Here is a 24654-nt window from a genome sequence, read left to right on the forward strand (position 1 = left end):
TATCAGACAGGACATCCCTCCAAAGTAGCAGGGACAGAAACAGTCTGTTCTTCAAATGCCAGACTCCCGCTCTGGGGCACCTGTCAAGCCACACTCACACCATTATTGGGATCATCACATACGCGTGTAGGAACCTTCCTGAAATCGATAACTGGGTGCAAACAGCATGTGGCGCGCGATGAGATGAGTGGTTATGTAAGGGGGGGTGTGGGGGCTGGTGGGTGAGCCGTAACGAGATGCCGTGTGATCCGGGGGAGGTTGGGTGCAGGCACACAGGACGTCTCACACAGCGTCCGGACACGTCTGCGGGCCGGGTGGCAGAAGGCAGCGCTGGCAGCCAAGCAGAGAACTGCTCATGATTTATGGGTGCAGTCAGACGTGCTGCATGCAGGCTAGGGCTAAGCTGGCAGGACGTCTCTGCAAACGACCTGCCTGTCATTAATACGCGATACTGTCCAGTCACATGCTCCGGTGCCACCGCTGGGTTTGGGTGCAGATCCGGTCCTTGTTTGAAGGCAGTCCAGCAACCCTGCTCCGGGTTAATCTCACCAACACGTCACCGGATTCTTTGTAAGGTAAAGGAAGCTGGCAGACAAATGCCGGCACCTGATCTGTCTAATCCCACCGCTATTCCAATAGCTGACCTCTGATCTTGCCGCCTGTCCACGGTCTGTGCGAGCAACCAACAGGCCATCAGCATGCACAACCCCAAGCCCAGCAGACACCAAACCTCCCATCCCAACACACTATGGGACTTGTCCATGGATCATAAAAGCTGAACAAAGTGATACTCGATACTGTAGGGGGTGTGAGACAGAGAAAGAGCCCCCCCTGAAAGAGGTAAGGAGGTCAGTAACCTTTGAAGCGAGGAAGTGCGTGACACGCTCCCCCAGACAGCGAGGTGCCTGCAATTACCATGAGAGCCACAGTCCTGGTGCTACGAGGAGAGCAGGCCAGGTTCAGCAGGCCGGGCTCAGCAGGCCGAGCTCAGCAGGCCGAGCTGTAACACGTGACTACACAAGAGCATGTCATGTAACAACGCTGACAGACGCACGTCAAGCTGCACCATATCTGATCTTCCAGTATTTAACATTCCCGGGAAATACAGTCACTGTTTCTTCTCCCACACATACACATACATATATGCCTAATGAGGTTCATCTAATGATGCAAAACGCTGTCATATTGCTCCCGATCACGCTATGTGGGTCACAAGTAAAATACCCTCCAGACAAAAGTCTTCTGAAATAAAACAAAAACTTCCGAAATAAATTCAATAAGCAATCTATCATTTTTTTTTATGAGGTAGGATTTCAAATGACACTGTGAGGAGCAGGCTGACACAGGGCAGAGAACAGTCACCAAAACCGTGACCCGAGAAGAAGACAGGAAAATTAGGAAGAGAGGAAAATTAGGGGAGGAAGTAACTCAATTTAGACAAACAAAAAGCAGTTTTCCACAAATAAAACATTTAATCACTGTTTAATTATGAAGTACCATCATGATTATATTTTCATAAATGTATTTCACGACACCACAGTGGACCAGGTATGACTATAAAACATAACTAACCCAACTGCAGGCACGACACTTCAGCCAATCAAGTTTCAAGAGAGAGGGAAGACATGTGGATCTTATCGTTACAGCTGCTTTCCACTAAAACACATAAAACAGGTAAAATCACACAAGATTCTCTGCACGGGAGAGTAGCTTACAGCCCTTTGGTGTGCGGCACGTGGCCACATCCTTTAAGGGGGAGTTGGAATTACCAAGATAACTCCCGACACTCTTTTCACTAAAATTCCCAAATTCCCAGTCATATATCTATCTGTCAAGGTGCAAAGTAAAACACAGGCAGGAACTGAAGACGAAGTGCAGAGTAGGGCTTCAAAATTACAGGTTATAAGACATAAATGAAAGAATGTGTGCACATACAGTAAGTAAAGCTCAGTGCCAAATATATTGTGGATTATTTACAATAGAGCAGAGCACTCTGCCTCCTTGCACAGTGTCCCATGTCAGTGTGCACGTGCACCTTGTGCCTGGAGAGTGTGAGTGTCACCATGTCAGCCCGTCTTGGGGAGGGGTCACACCTGCAGGACAGAGCACGTGGGAGTGGGGCACTGACCCTAACGCCCACGTGATACGGGATGGCTGACGAACCTCCTGCTCTTAAGACAGTAAAAAGTCAGAAACAGTTAAACGTGCCCAAATTTGGTGATTTATTTACCCCAAATTTGAAGGAGTTTCCATGTGTTCCTCAAATGCCTCGCGGTTACTTTTTTCTCTCGAGCACTTTCTACGAGTAAAAACGTGCTGGAACAGAAAAAACTGCGGCTGCTTGGCCAGGACTGGCTCCTCACGTTCAAGGGTAGTTCACAAATCGTCCCTAATGGGCCCCGATTTGCTCCGTGCACGGCTCCGCTGGCTCCTTGGCCGCCCCCCCAAACACATCGATACCGCGGTTGGTCCACGGCACCACGTTGCCCAGCAGAGCTGAGCTGCAGGTCGCCAGGTCCGCCACCTCCGAGGATGACAGCACCCGGTCCCAGAGGTTAAATTGAGAGAGCTCCCCCACCATGGCTTGGGAAGCATCGAAGCGACCGCCCATCGCATCCTAATTGGGGTGGGGGGTGCAGGGGGAGCAGAACCAAGAGGGGAAAAAATGGGAAAGATGAAGTGAATTGGTGGGTGACATGGGAACTGGCAGGAGGGGTGAGAGGATGAAAAGAAAAATAGTGTCTAATAGCCAAAATCAGCACCTATTCCCTCCTCACCTGCTCCTGCCCCAAGATAAGCATGCCCCCGGGCCGGATAGGGTGCCAGGCAGCCAGACCCTCTCCTTCCCCCTTCAGTGTACCACCTTGGTAGGCCTGCCACACCCCATCCCTCAAGCTCCAAGTCACACACAGGTGCTGCCATTTGCCTGGCTGTGGGGCTAGAGGCAGCTGTGCCACCTGCAGGCAGGAGGATAAAACAGCATGTAACAGTAGTGAAATGTTGACGCAATAAGAGGTTTCCAGAAACATCATGTGAGCGACCAAATATCCACCCGCAAATGTGCATCACGGAACGGCAAACCAGAGTGTGGGTCTCCACCTTGTCATTGATGAGGATCTCCACGGGGTTGTGCACACCCTGCAGCAGCACCAGCTCGTTGGGCTGCTCTGGGATGGAGTAGGAGAAGGGTGTCCCCAGGCCTGAGCCCTTGGGGCGGAGCCACAGGCAGGCAGTCATGGCGTACATCTCCGGGATGGGGTGCCGCACCACGCCATACATGTAGTCAGTCCGCACCGGGAACAGCAGCTTGTAGCTCTCTGGGAAGTTATACCCGGACAGACCTGAGAAGGAGCACAGAAGACAAAAAGAAGCACGTGGCTCGAGATGGGTAAAGGAGCACGGCATGAGCCATACCCTGATGAAGCTTATAGCATGAAGTGGGCAGAGAGCACCCCACGCTAAGCCCGAAAATGAATAGTGAGCCTTTATCCAGAGTGACGGCCCCAGCTTATCGAATTTCACGCCTGGAAGCGATTTCGTTTCGGTGTGGGTCATGTCAGTTGTCCAGGCCTGGTACAGTGGCTCTGCCTCTTCCAGAGCTCCCGGCCGCCCTGTGAAGCCCCTGGCCCCCCACAGTGCGAACCCTGAACACTTGGGAGCCTAATCAAAGCTGAGTGGCGAGCTTGATCTCCACCCCTCCTAACAAATTGGGGCTCCTTACTGAAACCAAAAAGGTTCACTTAAAAAAAGTTTGTTTAATTGCAGACCTGACAACAAACAAGGGATGATGAACAATCAAGCCCCTGTGCAGAAATGCACACGCTGTGTCTAACCTCAAATGCAGCTGAAAGTAAAAGTTTCCCACTCCAACAGACATTTAAAATTACGTCCATAACTGTATAGAAAAAGTAAATATGATTGTATAACATAACCTGACTGATGTTAATACAGGCATTTTGTAAATCACCTAAGTCACCCCCAGGATCAGCCCCTGCAAACACATCTCTGTTAAAGAGCGTGGTCTTACTCTGCTCCAGGTGATCAATGCTGCGCCATAGAGAGTCGGCATCCTCTGGCGCCTCCTGCTGGCGGCCCCTCTCCCCTTCCAGCTGCTGCACCTTGGCCTCAAGCTTGCCCCCCAGCTTGTCCTGTGGTCGTCGAGATGGTGCCTTGGTCCAGGTGCCCCGGCTTCCTGGGAGTCCCTCCTGACCTTTCTGTGGTGCCCCCGTGTGGTTCTGGGATGTAGGCGGCGTGTCAGTCTGCCATTTAAAGGGACATAAGGGACAGCCACTATTTTCATCCGGTGTTATAGACTCTCATTCTTGTTGATTTCATTAATACTTGTATGATTAACAGCAGCTTAAACCAACATCATTGACACATTGCTCACATATAAGGAGGCAATTTGTCATGTTTTGATCTTCATAACAATAGTAATTACAAAAAAGTGACAGCTGCCTGGATTTATTGCTCAAGGACAAATTCAATGCAAGCAAAGCTAACAAAGGATTTTAAATAAGGTTTAAGAAAAATATTACTAACGGAGAACTGGAAGGATAGAGAGAAGGAGAGGAAGTGGGAGAGAGAGATGAAGAGGCAGCGAGGGTGAAGAAGAAGAGGGAGAGAGAAAGGGAGGAGGGGAAGTCAGAGAGAGAGGGAAAGAGAGAGGGAGATTGACAGAAGGAGAGGAAGAGAGGGAGAGGGGAGACAGGAAGAAGGAGAGAGGAGGAAAGAGAGGGAGTGGAAGAGGGAAAGAAATAGAGGGAAAGAGAGAATGAAAGGCAGAAAGAGGGAGAGAGATAGAAAGAGGCAGAGGAAGGGGAGAGGGGAGATGGAGAAGGTTAAGAAGAGGGAGAGGGGAACATTGTTTCATTTACCATTCCTGTCTATTTTTTCTGTGCTTCATAGGACACACACTAACGCTCAGATGCAGAAACACAAACATAGAGTAAATGTTACATATCTACTTAACAGATATAGAGGGATTATTCCTAACAAGTGCGGCAGAAACAACTTCAAAAGAAGAAGGATGCCTACAGTATAACTACGCTGCGTGGGACAAGAGCTTACATAGTATTAAGCTCATGATGCAGCAGTCTGCCCCAACGCTTTGTATCCGTCACAAATTGAAGTGCAAACATACAATACGTTTATAACGTAATTTAATCCATGTATAAAGAAAAACTAATATAAACGCAATGCGTGATTTTTGTAGTAACAGATTTAGCGAACAGTAACCAATCTTCTCATTGAGCATGAGATCCAACATTAATAGCATTATGAACCCGCGACCCTGACAAGTATAAACAGTTGGGAAATTGATGCATGGACAGTAGTATATATTATATATATATATATATATATATATATATATATATATATATATATATATATATATATAATCATTACTAAATGAAAAACCGTTGTAATGCCTCACACTCAGATGCCTTTCTTTTCAGAGTAAGGAGTATAACTTTAAATCCACACACGTGGACTAAAGATATCCTACACAGGGTAAATATCCTCGATCCTTACCTCCAGTTTCTCAATGCGATCCTTCATCTGAACGATGGCCTGCTCCAGCTCCTCCAAGACGAGGGTGCTCTGCTGTTCCGGCACGCCGGGTGACATATGGCCGTTCCCGGCCAAGAGTCGCCGTCTGTTCCCCCAAAGCCCCGCGCTCCGCCCCGGATAGCTGCGCTCGCCCAGTCCGATCTCGCACTCGGACAGCTTCCCGGTAAGCTCCTGTATTGTCTGTTGATCTGAAAGTATCTGGTCCTTCTGCTGCAGGATGGTCTCCTGGAGCTGCTTGGCCGTGGCGCTCAGATAACTCCAATCTTCGTCTGAGTGCAGCGGCGGACTGGCACTCTGCTTCAGGAAGGTCTTTGGGTTGCATTCGCCGGCAGGAACGGGGGTGCATATGAGGCGGCTGAAAGTAACCTGCTGTCTTCCTCCTGAACCAGCTCTGCCCGAATTACTCAGCCCGTTGACAACAGAAGCCCCTATCCCCTCTTCCGTTTCAGCACCGTGGAGAGCACCCATCGGTCCAGCCTGAGCCAAGGATCCCTCCGGAAGGGTCTCCAGAACCGAGTCATGGGACAGCGACTCGTTGTCCGAAAACGCCTGGGGTGCGGCAGAAATAAATCCGGGATGGACCGCGGCAATGATGCAGATGACCGCGCCGAGGAAGGCCAGCATCCCCGCGGCCAGAATAATAACGAGGAACTTCAGGGTGGCGGAATCCGCGGTCGGTCGCAAGAAGGAAACGGGCGACTTGGGGGAGAGTTTATTTAAGGAAAAAACGCTCACCAGTCCAGATGCTTAAGTCTGCAATCATACCTCAATTCAGTACGGATATATTTCTAAGCTCTGTCGGCTGGACCAGGGAATGATGCTGACCTGCGTCTCTTTACCCCTTTAGAAAATATAAAAACAAAAAGTCGAAATCCGATCGCTTCTAGTGAGCATCACCGCAGATTTGCGACGCTCGGTTATTGCTGAACAAATGTGGTGCCTCGAGTCTCCTACTGGGTGTCTTGCTGGGCACCTTCTGTTTTCCTGAGCTGCTAGGCTCTTCGTGGCAATCGGGACTACGAGAAAGAAAGAGTGAGTGTGTGTGTGTGTGAGGGAGAAAAACAGAAGGGAGAGGGAACAGTATGAGTGACACCCGCATCATAGATAAATCATCACAGGAAAAAAGTGAGATCCCGTTCCGCACGTCGGACCAGATCCTCACTCCCGGAGCACAAGTTACTGCTTGTGTGAATAAATGCTTTGCGATATCTTCTGATGACCTCTCCCTACATTAATATTAACAACACGTCTGTGTGCTCAGATCTCGGGCGAAATGCCACCTTCCACTCCCCCTGGATAGGAGGAGGGAGGTGTTGCCATGAGTGTTTGTGCGGGGGGGGGAAACAAAGAGTGTTGGTGGGTAAAATTTTCTTCGCTTAGCGGAGTAATCGCTGGGATTAGGAGCCATATTCATTCACTCGGAGTTTAGGGGATACAACACCGCATTTCTGTGCAAAAAGAAATAGCAGACAGAACAGTCCTAAGAATTCAAATGAAAACGCACAGAAAAACAACAGAAAAACGATTAAACAAAGCAAAAAAGTATCCATCAATTTCCCAACACTATGAGTGGAGACCCAAGTAAAATACATGAGTAATACACCAATATTATCTGTTAACAGCCAACAAACGTCCCGGACCGATACGTATTTGACTGCTATATTGACTGCAAAGTTAAAAGTAGCGCAAAGATATAGATATTTAAGTAACATTAATTTTGTAAAATTTAAATTCATGTTTAGTTTTTTCAGAAATAGATTAAAATGCAAAATGAGCAGCATTATTTTAAAAATTATTTTAAATACTTTTGATGAGCTCTGAATATTTCAGGCGTGTTACTACCGCCACCTGGTGCTTAAGCACGGCAATACTGCTCTCGTCGCTTTTTTTTTTTTTGCAACCGTACACCAGAACAGAAGGTGTATAGGGGTAGCTGGAATGTTACTTGAAACCCTAAATTCTTTCAATAACATAGAAAATTAAATTACATTTCATATCATCAGCAATACACAAAATGCAAAAAACGCAACAGTGATTTTCACCAAAATCCAGACAAAACGGTATATCAATCTAAAAAGTCTTTACAATTCCTTTTTTTTTTATTAAAAATGTAATACAAGAAACACAAACATGACGAATGAGCTGTACAATTAAACATGCTTCTAAATACATTAGCCGGCGTTAACACCAACATTATGAAAAGCATTTCACGGTACAACGTGCCTCAGAGACCAGCTGGGCGCTAAAAAGGCCCATGCGTCATATACAGATGGTCCCTGTCGCTCAACCACATGGCATCATACAAAGACCACTATGAGGGAAGGCAAGGAAACCTTTGGCACTTACTGTTCAATCCAGCTGCAGCACAGTAACCGTAACCACTGAGCTCATGTATGAAAAATCGCAATTTTTAAAGTAATTCGCTTAACAGTCCCAGTAGACAGATCAGGCTGTAAATAAGAATATTAAAGGCACTTCCACTCCTGTGCCTTCGGGTGGCGCTGACTTTTGTTTTGTGACACCACAGTAGACACCCCCCTGTGTGCTAATTATGGCCAGCCAACACACCAGAGGGTGTTACGATATCAGCTGTTGAATGCCAAAAAAAATTGACCATACACACAACGGCTCTTCAACAAGCCGGACAACTCTGTGAAAATGCAGCGGAATTGAACAGCGATACCAAGGGGGGGGGGGGGGGGAACACAGCCACGCTGCTCACCACACGGGAGCAGCTTTTTTTGGGGGGGGGGGGGGGGGTTGTCACGCCTGGCACTTCTCTCAAAACATCACAAAGCATGAGGTGTCCGACTAACTTTATGAATCACCCATTTAATAACCAACCCCAAACCAACCCCAGAAAGCAAACCAATACAAGGAAAATCCAAACAATCGATCAGAAATATAAAAATTCAATCCAGGTTCTGTAAGATCCAAGGCATGATTCTTAATAATCGTGTTTAATCTTCTGGAAATGGTTGGTAGAAAATGCAACACAAAACTTCATATAGTATCTAAGCTTATTTCTTCATTTTTTAAAAGTTGTTTTATCAATGCCTTTAGCACCTGTTAGAAACAGAGCACCATTTTGTACGAGTAAGACGGGGATTTTAGAGACGTAACAAAACCTGTACATGGACACTCCAGAAAAGTGCTGACTCGCTTGTGCGGCAGATACTGGAAGCAGAGCAAACAGCGGCCCATACAGAGAAAGGAAGTTGCTCCATAATTTCCACCATAAATTAAGCCTCATCCTGAGCACCAAGTAGTCAGGATTACAGCGACAGCATGGGAGCCATCTTGATTAATCGAGAGTGATGTCATAGACTGTAACGCGTTGGCTCAAATCTGCCATAAAGCAGCCTTTGTTAGAAATGGTTCACTCTTTTGCCAAACTCGCTCTAGTAGGTTTCTGTTATTACTGGTGCCAACAGAAAAGGTCAACTACTATCACCAGCTGCTTGCCATCAGATTCCGTGTGTGATTTACTGTAAGAGCTTGTCACGTTGAGAAACTGAGAAAGTCTTGAACTTGATCAATGTCCTTACTTAACAATTAGTACACATTCAAAGACCTCGAGATTCATAATAAAATAAAAAAAAATGAAATAAAATAACTTTACTCATAACCCACGGCAAAAACTCAGATAAATGATAAAGGTGCAGTAAATTTTAAATATCCCCAAATCTGATTTACCATTAGGCAGACTTATTAAAACCATAAAACAATAAGCAGGACTAAGAAGAAACACGTTGCTTATCAGACTTCACCCTGCATTTTCACAAATAAAGAGCTATTTAAAGAGGGAAGACACCTCGTCATCCTGCTTAGGGTGGTTTACTTCAATGTTACAGCTGAACGTGTTCAGGACAATAACAGGTGCACACCTGATGGCCCATTAGCTCAGTAGGAGTAACATCAGTGCATTTCACATTATTTAACCCATAAAAAGCTGTATAGAAGGTACACACTGATGGGCACACAAGCACTGACACAGACACAAATACTAAAAAAAGGCTCAAACGTTTCAATCTCCCATCTCATTGTGGGCTGTTCCTAACAGCCTCCTTCAGCCCTGGCTCCTATCAGCTGAAGTCTTTTGTTTTTTGGGTGGTACAGTACCAGATGGAAAGATGATGATTCAAAATGGGAAATGCCAGGAAACGTGGCTTTCAGCGAGATTATGAGAGTGGTGGATCCAAGGTGCATGATAATAGACAAGCTCACCTGCTGGCACAATATTAAATGTGAAAACCTTCACTGCAACGGAAACAGTGCGGGTATCAAGCTGGACAAACGTTTTCATACTTGGCTTACAGAACATGAAATGCCAAAAGCTAAGTTAAGGTTGTGAAAGACTTTCTGAATTACAGCAAGTGTTACCCAGACACAACTGGCGTGTGGATCAGCTGGTTAGGCTTCTGTGACTGGGATCAGGAGGTCACTACTTCAAATCCAGTGGTCAGCAGGGTACTGCATCACTGCTGAATCCTTGAGAAAAGCCCTTAACCTTGAAAAAAAAGCCTCAGGGATACCAGATGAAATGGCTGAACCAGTGCTTTCATCTCAAATAGAGCTCTGGAAAAAATGAAGAGACCACTCTATTTTTAAAAAATTAAAAATTTTTAAATCCTGGTTTAACCCTGGTTCTGCTGGCAGAAGGCTACACTGCGAGGCAGGCTGCTTCCAGACTCAAAGTTTCTAAGACAGCAGTACACAAGAATAATGTAAAACAGGAGACATAGGCAATGACCAAAAACCAGCCAGGTAGCAACTTTCTAATGCCAGAGATAATCGTCAGCTTATCCGGCAGTGCCTCATAAATTGGATGATGACTTCAAGTGACCTTCAAAAGGAATGGGAAACATTAAGTGTTGCGAAGTGCACTGTTATGACAATTCATAACAGGCTCCTAGAAGCAGGACTGAAGACCCATAAAGCAAAGAAGCAGCCCATCATCAACAAGAAGCGGGGAAAAGCCAGGCTGGAGTTTGCAAAAATAATTACATTTTACACAGGTGCCTTCCCATAAACTGAGAAATAAGTGAAACTGAAAAACTTGCTTTGGTCTCTTACTTTTTCCCCAGAGCTGTATTCATGTGTAAGTCTGAAAGAGCAAGATGGGACACGCGGAAATTACAGAATTCCTATGTGTTTGTACTTGGACAAATGGCAAATGTAGGATCATTTCACAGTCGTAACTGTAAAACCCGGTTTCATAGGTTCTGGAAGGTTTATGAGTGTATGAGAGATAAGTAAATAAGTAAAAAATATTTTAAAAATATATAAAATTATTAAAATCTTTTGCATCTGGGACTATGAGTACATTTCCACGGTTCAGAGCTGAACAGAGATGCCCCAGGAGGACAAAAATACAAGAGCTAAGCTTCACATCAACCCGACATCTCCACATGAATACTTCATTCTCAAGGTCAAGTACATTTCTCCTGTTCAGAAGGTTCAAATCCTTTTTTCTTCAGTGAAGGAATGCTTCACTTAAAGGCACACAAAAAGGGGAAATCGTCTGAAAAGCTTGCTGCCCCTTAAAAAGACAGACACAGATACAACAAAGTGAGAAAAACAACACCATGTTGGGTCAACACATCTTTCAGGGCATCTCAGAGACTGCACAGGTCCCAGTAAAGAATTTTGCTTGCTGTTATTGCCATGCAACTCTCATCTTCTGAAGGTTAAAGTTCACCTTATGCAAGTCCTGAGTTTTGGAAAAAGGCAGAAAATTTGCTTAAAATTGTTTAAGTGCACATTTGGCCTTGGAATCCGGCTAAAGAAGAATTTCCTCTTGTCCGCATGCATGTTTTACTGCTCGATTCCTACTGCAAAACTTCCATAGTGACAGTGGGAGGACAGAAAACAGCGGCCAACGTGAAGTTTAGCTGGACTGGCCAGGTAATGAGCAAAGCTTTCAGCTTAGCATGGCCAGCCAGGTGATAAGCATTATCAATTTAGCATCGCTGGCCAGCTTGTGAACATTAGCACTCGTTTTAGAATGGCTGGTAAGGTCGTGAGCATTAGCATTCTGTCAAGCATGACTGGCCAGCTTGCGAGTGTTAGCTTTCAGATTAGCATGCTTGAAATTGTTAGCGTTTAGCTTAGCATAGCCAACTGGCTTGTGTACATTAGCATTCTGCTTAGCTTGGTCAGCCAGCTTGCAGGAGCTAATCACTAAAAGGATTGGCATGTGTAGGCCTGCTGTTGCTCCTGGGATGGGCAAAGTGGGAAAAATGGTGGTTCACACTGCATGGCTAACTAGTGTGTGCTGGCCTATGTCACACTCATTCTAGAACCGCTTTAGAGTCCCTCATTTACAGACTAAGGATATTTTGAGACCTATAAGACCTTTGACCTTACAGGCTACTAAAAGGAGAAAAAACACGATGTGTAACCCCCCCCCATGCTACCTCTGCTGAAATGCAACAAAAAATAATAATATTACTATGCAATCAGCCTGTATCAAAAGCTTCTCTAAACTATGACTAATTCGGACTGTTACCACCGAAAGGGAGGGGAATAAACTTGAACTCCCAGTCTAAGACGTGTAAGTGGAATGCTCATACACAGACAGAGTTGGCAGGCCCTAGGATTACGCGGGGGTACGCGGGAGGGTGGGGGGCTGATACCAACACACACTGCGAAGATCAATGAAACCATTCACAACTTCACTGCTGCTTGTGCATAAATATACTCAAATATGTCAGCACATGTGCGTGCATGCCCATCGCACCATGCAGGACACACACTTCCTGCGTGCAGTCACTCAGGTACAGCTCGTAACAGTCACATCACATATGTCTGGCACACATGAGCACTGTGGAACAGAGTGACATCTCTAAAAAGGCAAACCGCCTCATTTATGGCTGGAGGGAATGCAGAATCACATACAAATGTCCTGTTTGTCAGGTCATTGTTTTATGATAAATAAATCAGAAATTAAATTTAAATACAATATTTCTTATGCTTAATAATCGGCGGGTTATTTGGGTAAGTGTAGGCAGGTATGTTCAGGTTTATAGTTTAGACTGGCAGGTCGCCGTGGCTGCTGATGAAGGGGTCGCTACTTGAAGGCTGACAGAGGATGATGAGGGGGACGGTGGCTCAGGCTTCTCAAATTCAGGCGGATGGCAGAACTCCTTGATGGTGACAGTGAGCAGGTTTGTGGTTACGTCCGTCACAACCACGTTGGCGCGAGGGGCCATTTCAGGGTGCCAGTCAGGGTTGCCTTCCGACAATGTCCTTGTCTGCTCAGGGGACAGAAGCGGTGGCCCAATGCCCAAGTTCTTTGGGGTCAGAGGGATGGAGATGGCAGAGGCTGACTTGCCTTGAAGTCGACGCATGTGTTGACGACGCCGGGCATTCCTCTTGTCTTCATGGGGCACAGACAGATCCAGGACCTCTTCATCCTCTGAAGTCGAGGTAGAGGATGAGGAGGACAACGAGGAGAGAAAGATGGATGAAGGAGATGGGAGAAAAGATGGAGGGTTGTGGGGCGCTTCTTGCTTTGACTCCAGGGGCTTGGGGCTGAGGTTGGGTGGGGACGGCGAGGCGGCAGAGGCCGGTTCAGGGATGGCTTGTAGAGGGGTTGGCTGAATGTGAGGCGGGGAGTTGGGACCACTGTCAGAGCCACTGGAGGTCGACGATGAGGGGGAGGGCTGATAGCGGGGCAAAGTCTGAGGCTCCGGCATTACAGAATCTGGATTTAACAGGGCAGAGCCGGGAAGGGGAGGAGCACCTTCCCCAGCACCTTTCCCTTCTGTGTTTTCACTACTACCAGTACTGCTTTGAGACTGACTAATGGGTTGCTGGATACCAAAAGGCTTTGCGTACATGGGGAACCCTGTTACTTTCAGTGGGGGCTGTAGACCTCTATAAGGCACTTCGGTAAACCTCTTGCTCTTCCCTATAATGCGGTTCCGGGAGGGAATTTTGGGCCGTCCTGGTTGGGAGTGGTGCATCCCTTGCTGGTGGGCCATCGAAGGCGCTCTCCTGCCTCCACCTGCCTTGTCAATCACCTTCAGGTTCAGGATGATCCGGCCCCGCTTGGCTTCACGAGGCTTTACCTTGCGGTTCAGGATACGAACGGTCTCCGAGAACGGGGAGACAGGCGGGCGGGAGGGAAAGGCCGAGCTGGAGGAGGAGGAGCCTGAAGGCGGGGCCAGAGGGTCGGGGCGAGGCAGGGGACGCCGAGACATGCGATGGCAGCGACGAATATCTTTCTTCAGTTTGTGGTGGGCAGCACCTGACTGGAGTTTGACGGTGGGGGCTGAGGAGGAGGACGAGGAGGATGAAGAAGGGTAAGGGGAGTGCAAGGAGGATGCGGGGGAGGCAGAAGATGAAGAAGGCCTGGAGGTGGAGGAGGCTGAAGAGTGGTACTGCTGGATGTCAGGGACTTGTGTCGAAGTCTCAGCTGCCTGGGCTCTTGCCTGAGATATGGAAAAAAAACATGGGGGTTACAGATTTTGGTTGGACAGGTATGGGGGTGGAAACAGAAACATGAAATCAGAAGACAGCAATGGTGCTGAGAATTGGAACAGAGGTGGAGACACACACACACGGAAATGGGTAGGAGTCGTCTTCCACAAGTACAGAGCAAATCAAGTATTGGAGGCAGGAGAGAACAGATTCAAAGATTACAACTAAGGTCAGATCTGGCAACATGGTAAGCTTGACTTTTAGCTAAGATCATGAGAATAGGTACAGGCATCATTATAGAGCATGACTCATAGCATCTCCCTGTTTTATGGCAACATATTAAAATGGTGTTCAGCTACATGAAAATGTGTGAGGACCTCCAAGAAGACTGACATTTATTTAACGCTCTGGGGTCTAGGGGTAGGGAACACACTTTCACTGACTGGGGCATGGTCACACATTTCATTCAATATCATAAACTTAATTCATGGCAAATAAATTATTTCTTATATATTTGTTTTGGCATTACACTCATCTTAATCTTAGTGTACTTTGTAAATATATCAGATTTATGTGAAATTTGTAATTTGACATCAAAGTATAGACTTTGCAAAATGCAGTTTGGAACATTTGCAGAAACATTATAAAAGTACATAGTAAGCAATGCTGGCAGTTTATATTGATCCCAGATATCTGATCACCAAAGTCTTTGCTACATGAAGTTGACTAAATGGTGTATTTGCAACATTCAGTTGGATAAATAAATAAGAAAAACCGAACTCATGCCACTACTTTTGGCCCCTTTCATTGAATATGTAGCAACTTTCATGTGTATGAATGAGCCATTGACACCTGGCCACATATCCCCCACCCCCCCTTTTATGGCGCTGATGGGGATGTATCTGGATCGCATTTCACTGTTGCATTGTTCATCAAATAACCATGCAAATGCGATTTGAATACGCGCAAATGCACCTATTTAGAATGTGAATAGCGATCTTCGGGTGAGAGCGGTACTACACGCCCCCGATGCAGGTAAAACAAAGTAAGGTGACATGGTTTACTTTTGCGTCGATTTAACCTAATTTTAAAAACTTTAATACTTCCGACAATGGACGTTTTGAAAAGAAGACTACGAAGATTACGGATTTAGTCAGTGTTTCTTTCATGTTTCTATAATAAGATTTCAGCGAGTTATGAACTGAACAGACACTTCTGCAAAGAGTGATGTGCAAGTGGGAATTAGACAAGTGTCCCTGAAACAACTGGGGGAATCGACAGTGAAATCACTCTGCCAACCCTGGTATTCGAACCAGTGACATTCTGATCACAGGCACTGTCCTAATCCACAGAACCACACAACACCCAAACCAGGTCGTCAGAAAAAGAACTGCTTCTCTTGAAGATTTGGTGTTCACCCAAAGAGAAGCTGTGACTTTCCCCAAGAACGCAACAAGACAAACATCTTGGTTATTATATGCACACTTGTTTGACATTTTGGAGTGCCTTTGATTTGTGCTGTCTAATTATGTTACATGTTACAAGTAAGATTTATTATGTACTGATGTAAAAATAACTAATAAGGAATCTTGAATCTTTATGGCAGGGTTCCTAAATTCCAGTCATGGAGGGCCAGAATCCAACACAGTGTGCACAGCGCTCAGACACATCTTAATCAGCTAACTACCAGGGTATGTAGGTGTGTCTGAGCAGGGAAGTCTGCAAACTTGCAAGTCTTGCAAAGCATCAGAACTGGGGAACCCTGCTTAATGAAGAACAAAACCAAGAGTTCTTCAGAATCATACCTTGAGAAGGAAGGTTTTAGGTTTGGGTCCCCTTTTCTTTGGCCCATAAAGTTCCCTCTCTCTCTCTCTGGAATAAAGAAGAGAATGTAAATTGAATTAAGAGTTATGTACATTTCGCTGTGGTGGAGAAAACAAACATTTATCATTCCTGCAGTAATCAGACATGCCGTGCAGAGCTGAAAAATGCACTTTGGCTCTGACAGCACATGACCTTTTTATCTCTGAGCGTACAGCATCCGCTGATTCATAAAGAAAAATGATTTGTTCATCCTGAAAAGCCGCAAGACAGCACCAGAAGTTAATATCCCCATCTTAGACAAAAAACACAGCAAAAGATCAATCAGATCTCATCCACTCAAACACAGTTTGTAAAACTGGTTAATTCCAATTTTTGGAATTACTTTGCAGAAATCTAGCCATCATGAGTTGTGCATGATTGGATTGTTTTGGGATGCCAGTGAACACAATGTCTGTCAGCCTAAATAGTCCCTGTGAAAGCTTTTAACACCCACAGACACACTGCTCAGAGAAAATGGCACTGTGGTGCAGTTTCAGCGCGGTCTGTTCAACTCAAGATACTGAGCTGAGTCAACACACTGTCCCCAGCACAGTACCAGCCCCGTGGAAAATCCCTGCTCAGCTAATCTGACACTTACAGACATGAAGAGCTTTAGCTGTAGACAGACACATATACTTCTGTACATTCCCCTGCTACTGTTGCTTTCCCCATAATCCAGCACTTACCCACCAGAGGCAGCTCTAACTAGGCTTAAGACAACAACCATTAATGCTAAACCTTAAACTAGGAAGCTAAGGAAAAGCACAACTATTTAACATGAAGAACACCTTTATTTAAACAGTTATATATCTGCCAGTGACTTAAAACATGCGGAGTGGGGAGTGACCCATATGGTGGACTAAATCAAAGTTATTGGGCATAAACAGGGCTTGATAGCACCAGTTGCAGTTTCATAAATGGCCCATGCAATTAAATTCCCAAACAAAATGTTGGTAAAAGTATGTCATGCAGCACTACATCTAGACATAAACCTTAAGATCCGTGCAAGATTTACTCAGGTACATACAAACTGCTTTGAACACGAATTTTACTTGGAAAATGCAGTACGTTGTTGAAATTACTTACTTCTGTTCAAAAGCCGAAATAAGGCGTCCGTCCAAAATATTCTCTTCTGGCTCCCATGTACTATATCTACAAAAATGCATTTGAGGAAAAAAAACAAGTCACGTTCAACTCCAAATTCACTCGAACAACATGAGATACTTAAATGTAACTGATACTAAAGACAGACGTGATCCGAGTTTATTGCTGCAAATTACAAAGAAACCAGTCATACTGTCCCATTATCAAAAGCCATGTATAAAAAAATATATAAAACACGTAAAAAAACGTGAGATCGGAGACAAAAACACAAGGTGGGCGTGAGACAATAGACACCGCACTTACTTGATCGCCCATCCTTTCCACTTAACCAGATACTCAATACGACCCTGCAAAACAAATACAATTAAAACATACACAGCTCGATTTACAGGAAATAGCTTATTTGTTTAGACCCTCGCGGTCGCAGCGATTAAATGTGTTTATAAAGAAGGGGACTAACGACTTAAAAAGAAACAGCCAGACACCAGTGAATGAGTCGCGGAGCCGTGCACGTTTGGCCGAGCAGAGAGGCTCCTTTTCCAGCGTTAAGTCGGGGGCCGAGGCGGGGTGTCGCAGGACTCAACGGGCTGCTGGTTAGCCGTTAACCAAGGGGCTGAAACACCTACCCCTTGTCAGGCAACATTCAGACCCTCTTTTGTTAAGATTTATTAGTGAAAATAAATCGGCTTGGCGGCCTGAATAACGGGGCGCTTTACTGCCCGTTTTCTGTCTGTCCACCACAACCGGGCAGCCTGTTCGGACCTCCGTCGTATCGTATCGTCACCACCGGTGAAACGACAGTGAGCCCAGTTAAAAGGCACCGAGCTAGGCCATCGGCCAGCCAGACTGCTAGCCGGCCGGCTAACGCTGACGCGGATGCGTGAAAACCGCTCCGAAAGTCTCGGCTGTAAGCAGACTATCCTCCGGGCGGCTCACCTTCCGGACGCGGCGTTTGATGATGGACTCCGCCGCGAACACTCGGTCCCCGACCGCGGAGAGCTCCATCTTCCACTGCAAAAGAGGCGGATATACGAGCGACAACGGCGCCCAGCGAAGCCCCCCTCCCACGGCTCGTGCGGCTGCAGCGGCTTGTGAGGCAGCGCTAGCTGTCACGTGAGACAAGCTGAGCGAGAGGGAGGAAGGCTCCTGACACGGGCACCCCGAGGGAAGGGTGGGGACAACTAGGTCACGCGGGTTTGCACCAGCCCTCTGTGACAGGCAGCAAGCGTGGAGGGAAATGCATGATCACGTCGGTGACATGTCCCTAAGGGGATGTTCGAACCCGCACTTGGGGCTCGTGACACCTGGGTGTATAAAGTTTCCCGACCAGCTACATCAAGGACAGTCTGTTCTTCATAAAATTTTCATTAAATTCATTAGTTTTAAATAAATATTGGCGTATTCGTTCGTTTGACACTGTACATTACCACCTGTCACTTTACTGCTAATTTCATTGGCCTTTTTTTGTGTTTATTAATTATTATGTTCAACAGGGTGGCATATTTATAAAAGCACTTTATTGCATGTACAGTAATACTGTACAAGGATGGGACTAAAGAATGCAACTAATTGTTGTCGTCTAATAGTTTTAGTCAAGGATATAGCCATGTAGTAACATCTCCCTTTTAGTATCTGTAAGATACTGTAGGAATGTTCCTTAGGAAACGTACACAAACTGTCTATCGTGAATCACAGTGAAGCAGTAGAAGTCGGCATGAGCAGCAGAAACATATGCTTTTAAATGTCTAGTCACCATGGACGTAAATTATGGGGGGGTCTCTGTACCCCCCCCCAATAAATCAAAAGCAGCTAATATAAAATAATCATGTTTCCCCCGTAATGGGTGGAGACCTCAACCCCCCCTCCCCCAATGTTCCAGCCAAAGTTACGCCCTTGCTAGTCATCCACGTCGGTCCGTTCAAATGCGTTCAACATATATAGCAAGGTTGCCAAATCTCACGCATCTGGTATTACACTCACACTTTCAGACTTGTCTTATATTGAAAATCTCACACCAGCCAGCTGAGCAAAGTTGGAAACCCTGTTAAACATATAATGTTACATATACTATATGGACAAAAGTATTGTGACACATGGCCATTACACCTACAGGAACTTTTATGACATCCATTCTAAATCCATAGACGTCAATATGGAGTTGGTCCCCCCTTTGCAGCTATAACAGCTGCCACTCTTCTGGGAAGGCTTTCCACAAAATTTTGCAGTGTGTCTGTAGGAATTTTTGTCCATCCATCCAGAAGAGCATTTGTGAGGTCAGGCCCTGATTTTGGATGTGAAGGCCTGGCTCACAGTCTCTGTACCAATTCGTCCCAAAGGTGTTAGATGGGCTTGAGGTCAGGGCTCTGTGCAGGCCAGTCTAGTTCTTCCACACCAAACTCACCCAACCATGTCTTTATGGATCTTGCTTTGGGCATGGGGCACAGCCATGGTAGAGCATAAAAGGACCTTCCCTAAACTGTTCCCGCAAGATTGGGGGCTTGATGCAGCTGCTCAGCCATGGAAGCCCATCCCATGAAGCTCCCAATGCAGAGTTTTTGAATTGGGGTTAATGCAAGAGGAAGTCACTGCAGTTATTGAGTCAACAGAGCGTTGGTAACTTTTACACAGTATGCACCTCAGCCATTGGTGACCCTGCTCTGTTACTTTACGTGATCTGCCACTATGTGCCCGAGTTTCTGTTCCGAAATGCTTCCACTTTGCAATAATACCACTTACATTTGACCGTGGAATATCTAGCAGGGAAGAAATTTCATGAACTGACTTATTGGAAAGGTGACATCCTGTGACAGCAACAGGCTTGAATTCACTGAGCTCTTCTGAATTGCCCATTCTTTCATAAATGTTTTGTAAACCCGACTGCATGGCAAGGGTTGATTTTATACAATTCTGGCCATGGGACTGAATGAAACACCTGAATTCAACGATTAAGAGGTGTGTCCCAATATTTTTGTCCGCATAGTGTGTATTGCTTTTCAAAGGAATCTCTTCTGTGTCATTAGTGTTGTATGAAATGGCATTTCTGAGCTCAGATAGGCCTATATGTCGCTAAATGCTATACTAATAATAGCTAAATGTGTGGCTTAAAAATAATGCTATGATCATGCATGAAAACCAAATAGGGACTGTAACTGTCAGTCTTTGCACATCTTCCACTGAATGAAATAGGCTGAAAAATCTGAACTTGAAGAAACCACTGAAAACACTCTATGTTACTTTGTTGATGGATCACAAAACTCATGGTTCTAATCTCATCACAGTTTTTGAGTCATGGATTGGATCATTATTGGATCAGCAAAAATAAAGGGGGGAGACAAATATACCTTTGCTTTCCATGTATTACTTAAAGAACTTAACAATTAAAGTAAAGTTGTTATCTCAGGAAAACAAAAGTTATACAGACAAACGTTAGACATGCAAACAACATTTGTCGAGTGAATGAAGGAAGCAGATTCCACTAAAAATGCTATGGCTACTGCTATTGAATCTGCGCAGATTTGTATTGCATTCCCATTGAAAATCAACCCCCATCCCCCCCTTGTAAGAAATTAATTTCAAGCCCTGAATGCATGTCCTTTACACTGCATTTCATACTATTATGGTAAAACTTTGCAATTAATCTGTAGTTCACATGCAAGCTGAACTGTGGAGTGTGGGGAGGTATCCATATGGATCACGGATCACCTAGGGTACAATGACTTCTAAATATGTCACTGTAGGTAATCCGAGGCCACTCTTTCACTCTTTTCACCCTCCTATCTATCGACCATAGAAGGCAGAGGTATGACAAAATTGTCGTGTTTCAGGGTGACAGGCTCTGTTCCCACATATTGATTTGTTATTTTGCTATTGCTGTTGCACAAAAATGCCAACTTTGGTTCAGTGATACAACAAAGCGGAAGTTGTGCTCATAATTCAAACAAGACATCATGGGAAGTAGGAAAAAAGTGGATAACAGAGTCATTAGCACCAAGCCTTATCTATACTCCGGTTTTCATATTTTACAACCATTTATTGATAACACTAAACCAAATGAATTCTGTTTTATGCATTCAAAACAATACAATGTCAATAGAGTTCAATCAACGTATGCTTACGTCGATCACGTGTTTGTTCATTGTGGTGAAAGTGGGGTCAGGGGCCTGTATCACAGACTTAAACCTGGGTACCTTAAGTCTGACAAGCTATCCAGCTAAGGATGTGCCCATCAATACTGAAATACTGATAGTGAATGTTTCATTTTGTGAATCGAATATAATGTTAAAAAATATCTATTTTTTAACCTGGTAATTTTAATGTTTATATTTATTGTAGGAGGCAGTGACATATGAACTACTCCCAGGCAGGGCCACACACACTGAAAAAATATTTGTTGGCAGAACTGTTATTCACAAAACTCAGTAGTTTTTACTGATAGATTAAGCTGTTTTGCTTTAATTAAAATGTAAGAATATTAAAATTATTATTACCACTTAACGAAGGGGAATGCATAGGGTTACCGAACAATTGTGAGTAAGCTCAATTGTCATTAAAAACTGTGTAAACCCAAAACAACGTTTTAAGTGGTCATGTGAGGGAAACCACGTATGTGTGTGGTCTCAATGACAACTGGGACACTTCGGTTGCAGCAAGAGTTTGAACAGAGCCGACAAAACTGTGATAAGACTTTCCAATGTATGTTAATTTTAGCATTGTTTTGCATCTGTGTCATATCAAGATATGACGTTAACTGAGGTTAGGATCAAATTTAGGTTAGTTCTGCATAATGGTGGAAAAAAAAAATCAAAATATGACAATGTGATTGATTTTTTTTATGATTATTTCGATAATTGTAAAGCAAACATGAGTTAAATATAGATGCAAAACCAAATAGAATTTATTACCTACCAACAGAGTCTGCCAAATAAGTTGGCGGCGTTTCCGCGAGTTGTACCGACAAGACGGCGCAGGTGTGTCCCCGGTTGCCGTCCTAGCTGCCTATATTCCCACAAGACTGTTTGTTTAATTTGTTTTAAGTGTGGTTTTCTTTGCTTTACTTACACACAATGCACTGGGTTTTACTACCTATAAATGAAGGACACTGACAAATATTGGATCGTTGAACTTAACGACCGAGTTCCATTCCTACTAGATCATTAAGCGAATTTGTCGATAAGCGAGGAGCTGCCCCTTACTGATATTTCAAGCATACTGTAGGCTACTAATAGTGGGTTTGTGTCAATCATCTTTAAATAAATGTTTCAATGTCACCTTTGCACCATTTACAACACTGTATACTGTGTACTGTATACCGTAATAAACAGTGTACTGTTCCTACTACGTGTTTTCTCTGTATGTGACAGGTGAAAATCTGAGTGAAACTGTAAGAAACAGAACACAGAAAAGACAAAGTAGATCTCTTATCTAGCATAGCAAAGTTACACCAAGCTGATCGATAAGAGCTAATGTTAATCATTAACGGAATTACAAATGTTACGCTAACATATATTGCAAATTAGCATCACCGCAATCCAGTGACTCACTGTTCGCGTCCTTTTGCACATTATCGAACTAAAACAGCACATAGAAAATAAATAAGTCAGTCATGAATAAGTCACTCACAGCCATTGCTTTCAAAATAGATAAGACACAGGAAAACTTTAAACTTGTGCACATCCGTACTTTACTACTACTGGAGGTTCCCTATCCCACAATACAAAGCACATGCATCAAAATAAAGGCAACGTGCTGAAATAAAAGTCAGTGTATAATGATATGTCATATCAAAATAAAAGTAAATTACTGCAAACAATATACAACCTTCCTTCACCGACCCAAATAAATCAGAGAGCAGAACAAACATAATACAATAGAAATGCTGCACTGCCGTTTCCATGACCAAAGTTCTCATACAGCATACAATGCAGACTGGTTGGAGAGCTGGTTGTATGTTCGGGCGGTCGGTAAACAGGTAAGTCGTTAAGTGAGGAATGTCTGTATAAGGTTTTCCAACAAAATAATTCCTCCGGAACAGCCTCAACAAGAATGGCAACAATAACAAGAGATGTCTGTGAAATGATCAGAGAAATGATCAGGGACTCAGATTTAATGGCGACGACGCCCATGCCCCCAACAGTAGGCCTACTACTTCGGTACTTAATGTACCGCCTTGCAAAGCTGGAATGTAAATACCAACCTTATTTATCTATTACTATGCACTAATTCTGCCTGACCTGCACATATTTATAGCTGCTTATAGTTATTTATAATCTTGTTTGGTGTTTATTGTGTTTTATGTCCTTATACTTATTTTGTCACAGTGTCACACGTACGGCCGGATGGTCGCCCCTCGGTTTCTGAGGCACGGGAGTGTGTGCAGCCAGCGTTCGAAGATGTGCTCGGCACAGCAGCGCCATCACCGCCAGAAATTTCGTCCACAGCAAGGGGGTCACTTCTTGTACTATTGTCTGAAACAGAATAAACATGAGTACTGCCGCATCTGCTGCCTGCTTGTTCAACGTAACCATGCAAATAAGTCAAACAAGTACAGTACGAAAAATAAATAAAAAACTCACCCACGCTGATGTCAGAGTCCCCCTCATCCGGTGGCAAAATTCTCATTAAAAGTGTGTCCCCAATAATAGCAGCAACTCGCTGCTCAAAAGGTGTGAGATCCGCAATCCCGCTACCTCCTCCAGTAGTGTTGAGACTCTTACGGTGAGCCGTTACTCGCTTTTTAAGTGCCTCCCCCATGCTATGCCACTCCATCAAATTTCTTTTGTTGCTGATGCCACTATACTTAATCCACCAAACAGATTTTTTTCTCTTGCCTCAATTTCAGTAAGCAAGACCTCCAATTCGCATTCGCTGAAATTTTTCTTTTTACCGCGTGCCTTGGCCATTGTTTTTTAACAAAACGCTGAACAAAGCGGGTACTTATATTGATTTGCATATTCAACTATGTATAATTATGGGAGGAGTCGGGGTGTGACCGTGGGCTCGTTCGCGTGCATAAAATTTCACGCTAATTTGGATTTATAAATGGAATGTGCGTAGATCTATTCTTATGCACAGTTTTGTGCATCTGGATTTTTTCTTGCTTACGCACATTCCTAGTTTTGTCTGTACGCCATGTTTTAGTGTGAATTCTATACACTGAACAGAAATATAAACACAACACTTTCGGTTTTGCTCCCATTTTGCATGAGCTGAACTCAAAGATCTGAAACATTTTCAACATACACAAAAGACCCATTACTCTCAAATATTGTTCACAAATCTGTCTAAATCTGTGTTAGTGAGCACTTCTCCTTTGCCGAGATAATACATCCCACCTCACAGGTGTGGCATATCAAGGTGCTGATTGGACAGCATGAATATTGCACAGGTGTGCCTTAGACTGCCTACAATAAAAGACCACTCTGAAATGTGCAGTTTGATCACACAGCACAATGCCACAGATGTCGCAACCTTTGAGGGAGCGTGCAATTGGCATGCTGACTGCAGGAATGTCTACCAGAGCTGTTGCCTGTGAAATGAATCTTCATTTCTCTAACATAAGCCATCTAAGGCATTTCAGAGAATTTGGCAGTACATCCAACCGGCCTCACAACCGCAGACCACGTGTAACCACACCAGCCCAGGACCTCCACATCCAGCATGTTCACCTCCATGATCGTCTGAGACCAG

The 24654-nt window shown here is 44.6% G+C and overlaps 2 protein-coding genes and 1 long non-coding RNA gene across 3 annotated transcripts; all 3 read right to left on the reverse strand.

Moving 5' to 3' along the window:
• Positions 1-1452: 1452 nt before the first annotated feature.
• Positions 1453-6829, reverse strand: LOC111846425 (neuronal pentraxin-2-like). The gene is made up of 5 exons (XM_023816572.2): positions 5536-6829; positions 4028-4259; positions 3100-3341; positions 2778-2957; positions 1453-2617 (listed from the first exon to the last, which is right to left on the reverse strand). The coding sequence occupies exons 1-5, from the start codon at positions 6196-6198 to the stop codon at positions 2390-2392; spliced, it is 1545 nt and encodes a 514-aa protein (XP_023672340.2). The 5' UTR covers positions 6199-6829; the 3' UTR covers positions 1453-2389.
• Positions 6830-7651: 822 nt separating this feature from the next.
• Positions 7652-18178, reverse strand: LOC140581623 (chromobox protein homolog 6-like). The gene is made up of 5 exons (XM_072704903.1): positions 17905-18178; positions 17272-17315; positions 16951-17016; positions 15807-15873; positions 7652-14012 (listed from the first exon to the last, which is right to left on the reverse strand). The coding sequence occupies exons 1-5, from the start codon at positions 17971-17973 to the stop codon at positions 12600-12602; spliced, it is 1659 nt and encodes a 552-aa protein (XP_072561004.1). The 5' UTR covers positions 17974-18178; the 3' UTR covers positions 7652-12599.
• Positions 18179-22631: 4453 nt separating this feature from the next.
• On the reverse strand, positions 22632-23870 carry LOC140581674 (uncharacterized). The gene is made up of 2 exons (XR_011984811.1): positions 23541-23870; positions 22632-23432 (listed from the first exon to the last, which is right to left on the reverse strand). It is a non-coding gene; the product is annotated as an uncharacterized lncRNA (long non-coding RNA).
• Between the last annotated feature and the right edge of the window lie 784 nt (positions 23871-24654).

This window comes from Paramormyrops kingsleyae, chromosome 22 (assembly GCF_048594095.1).
Source record: "Paramormyrops kingsleyae isolate MSU_618 chromosome 22, PKINGS_0.4, whole genome shotgun sequence".
NCBI classification, from domain to species: Eukaryota; Metazoa; Chordata; class Actinopteri; order Osteoglossiformes; family Mormyridae; genus Paramormyrops; species Paramormyrops kingsleyae.

What these genes read in the sequence shown, in the direction of transcription:
- LOC111846425 (XM_023816572.2), bottom strand. Translation starts at nt 6,198, where the DNA reads ATGCTGGCCTTCCTCGGCGCGGTCATCTGCATCATTGCCGCGGTCCAT. An exon ending in ATCGCATTGAGAAACTGGAG is followed by an intron (nt 4,260 to 5,535) that starts GTAAGGATCGAG and finishes TTTAAATGGCAG; the next exon opens with ACTGACACGCCGCCTACATC. An exon ending in TTATCTTGGGGCAGGAGCAG is followed by an intron (nt 2,618 to 2,777) that starts GTGAGGAGGGAA and finishes CACCCCAATTAG; the next exon opens with GATGCGATGGGCGGTCGCTT.
- LOC140581623 (XM_072704903.1), bottom strand. Translation starts at nt 17,973, where the DNA reads ATGGAGCTCTCCGCGGTCGGGGACCGAGTGTTCGCGGCGGAGTCCATC. An exon ending in ATTTCGGCTTTTGAACAGAA is followed by an intron (nt 15,874 to 16,950) that starts GTAAGTAATTTC and finishes TCTTTATTCCAG; the next exon opens with AGAGAGAGAGAGGGAACTTT. An exon ending in CTAAAACCTTCCTTCTCAAG is followed by an intron (nt 14,013 to 15,806) that starts GTATGATTCTGA and finishes TCCATATCTCAG; the next exon opens with GCAAGAGCCCAGGCAGCTGA.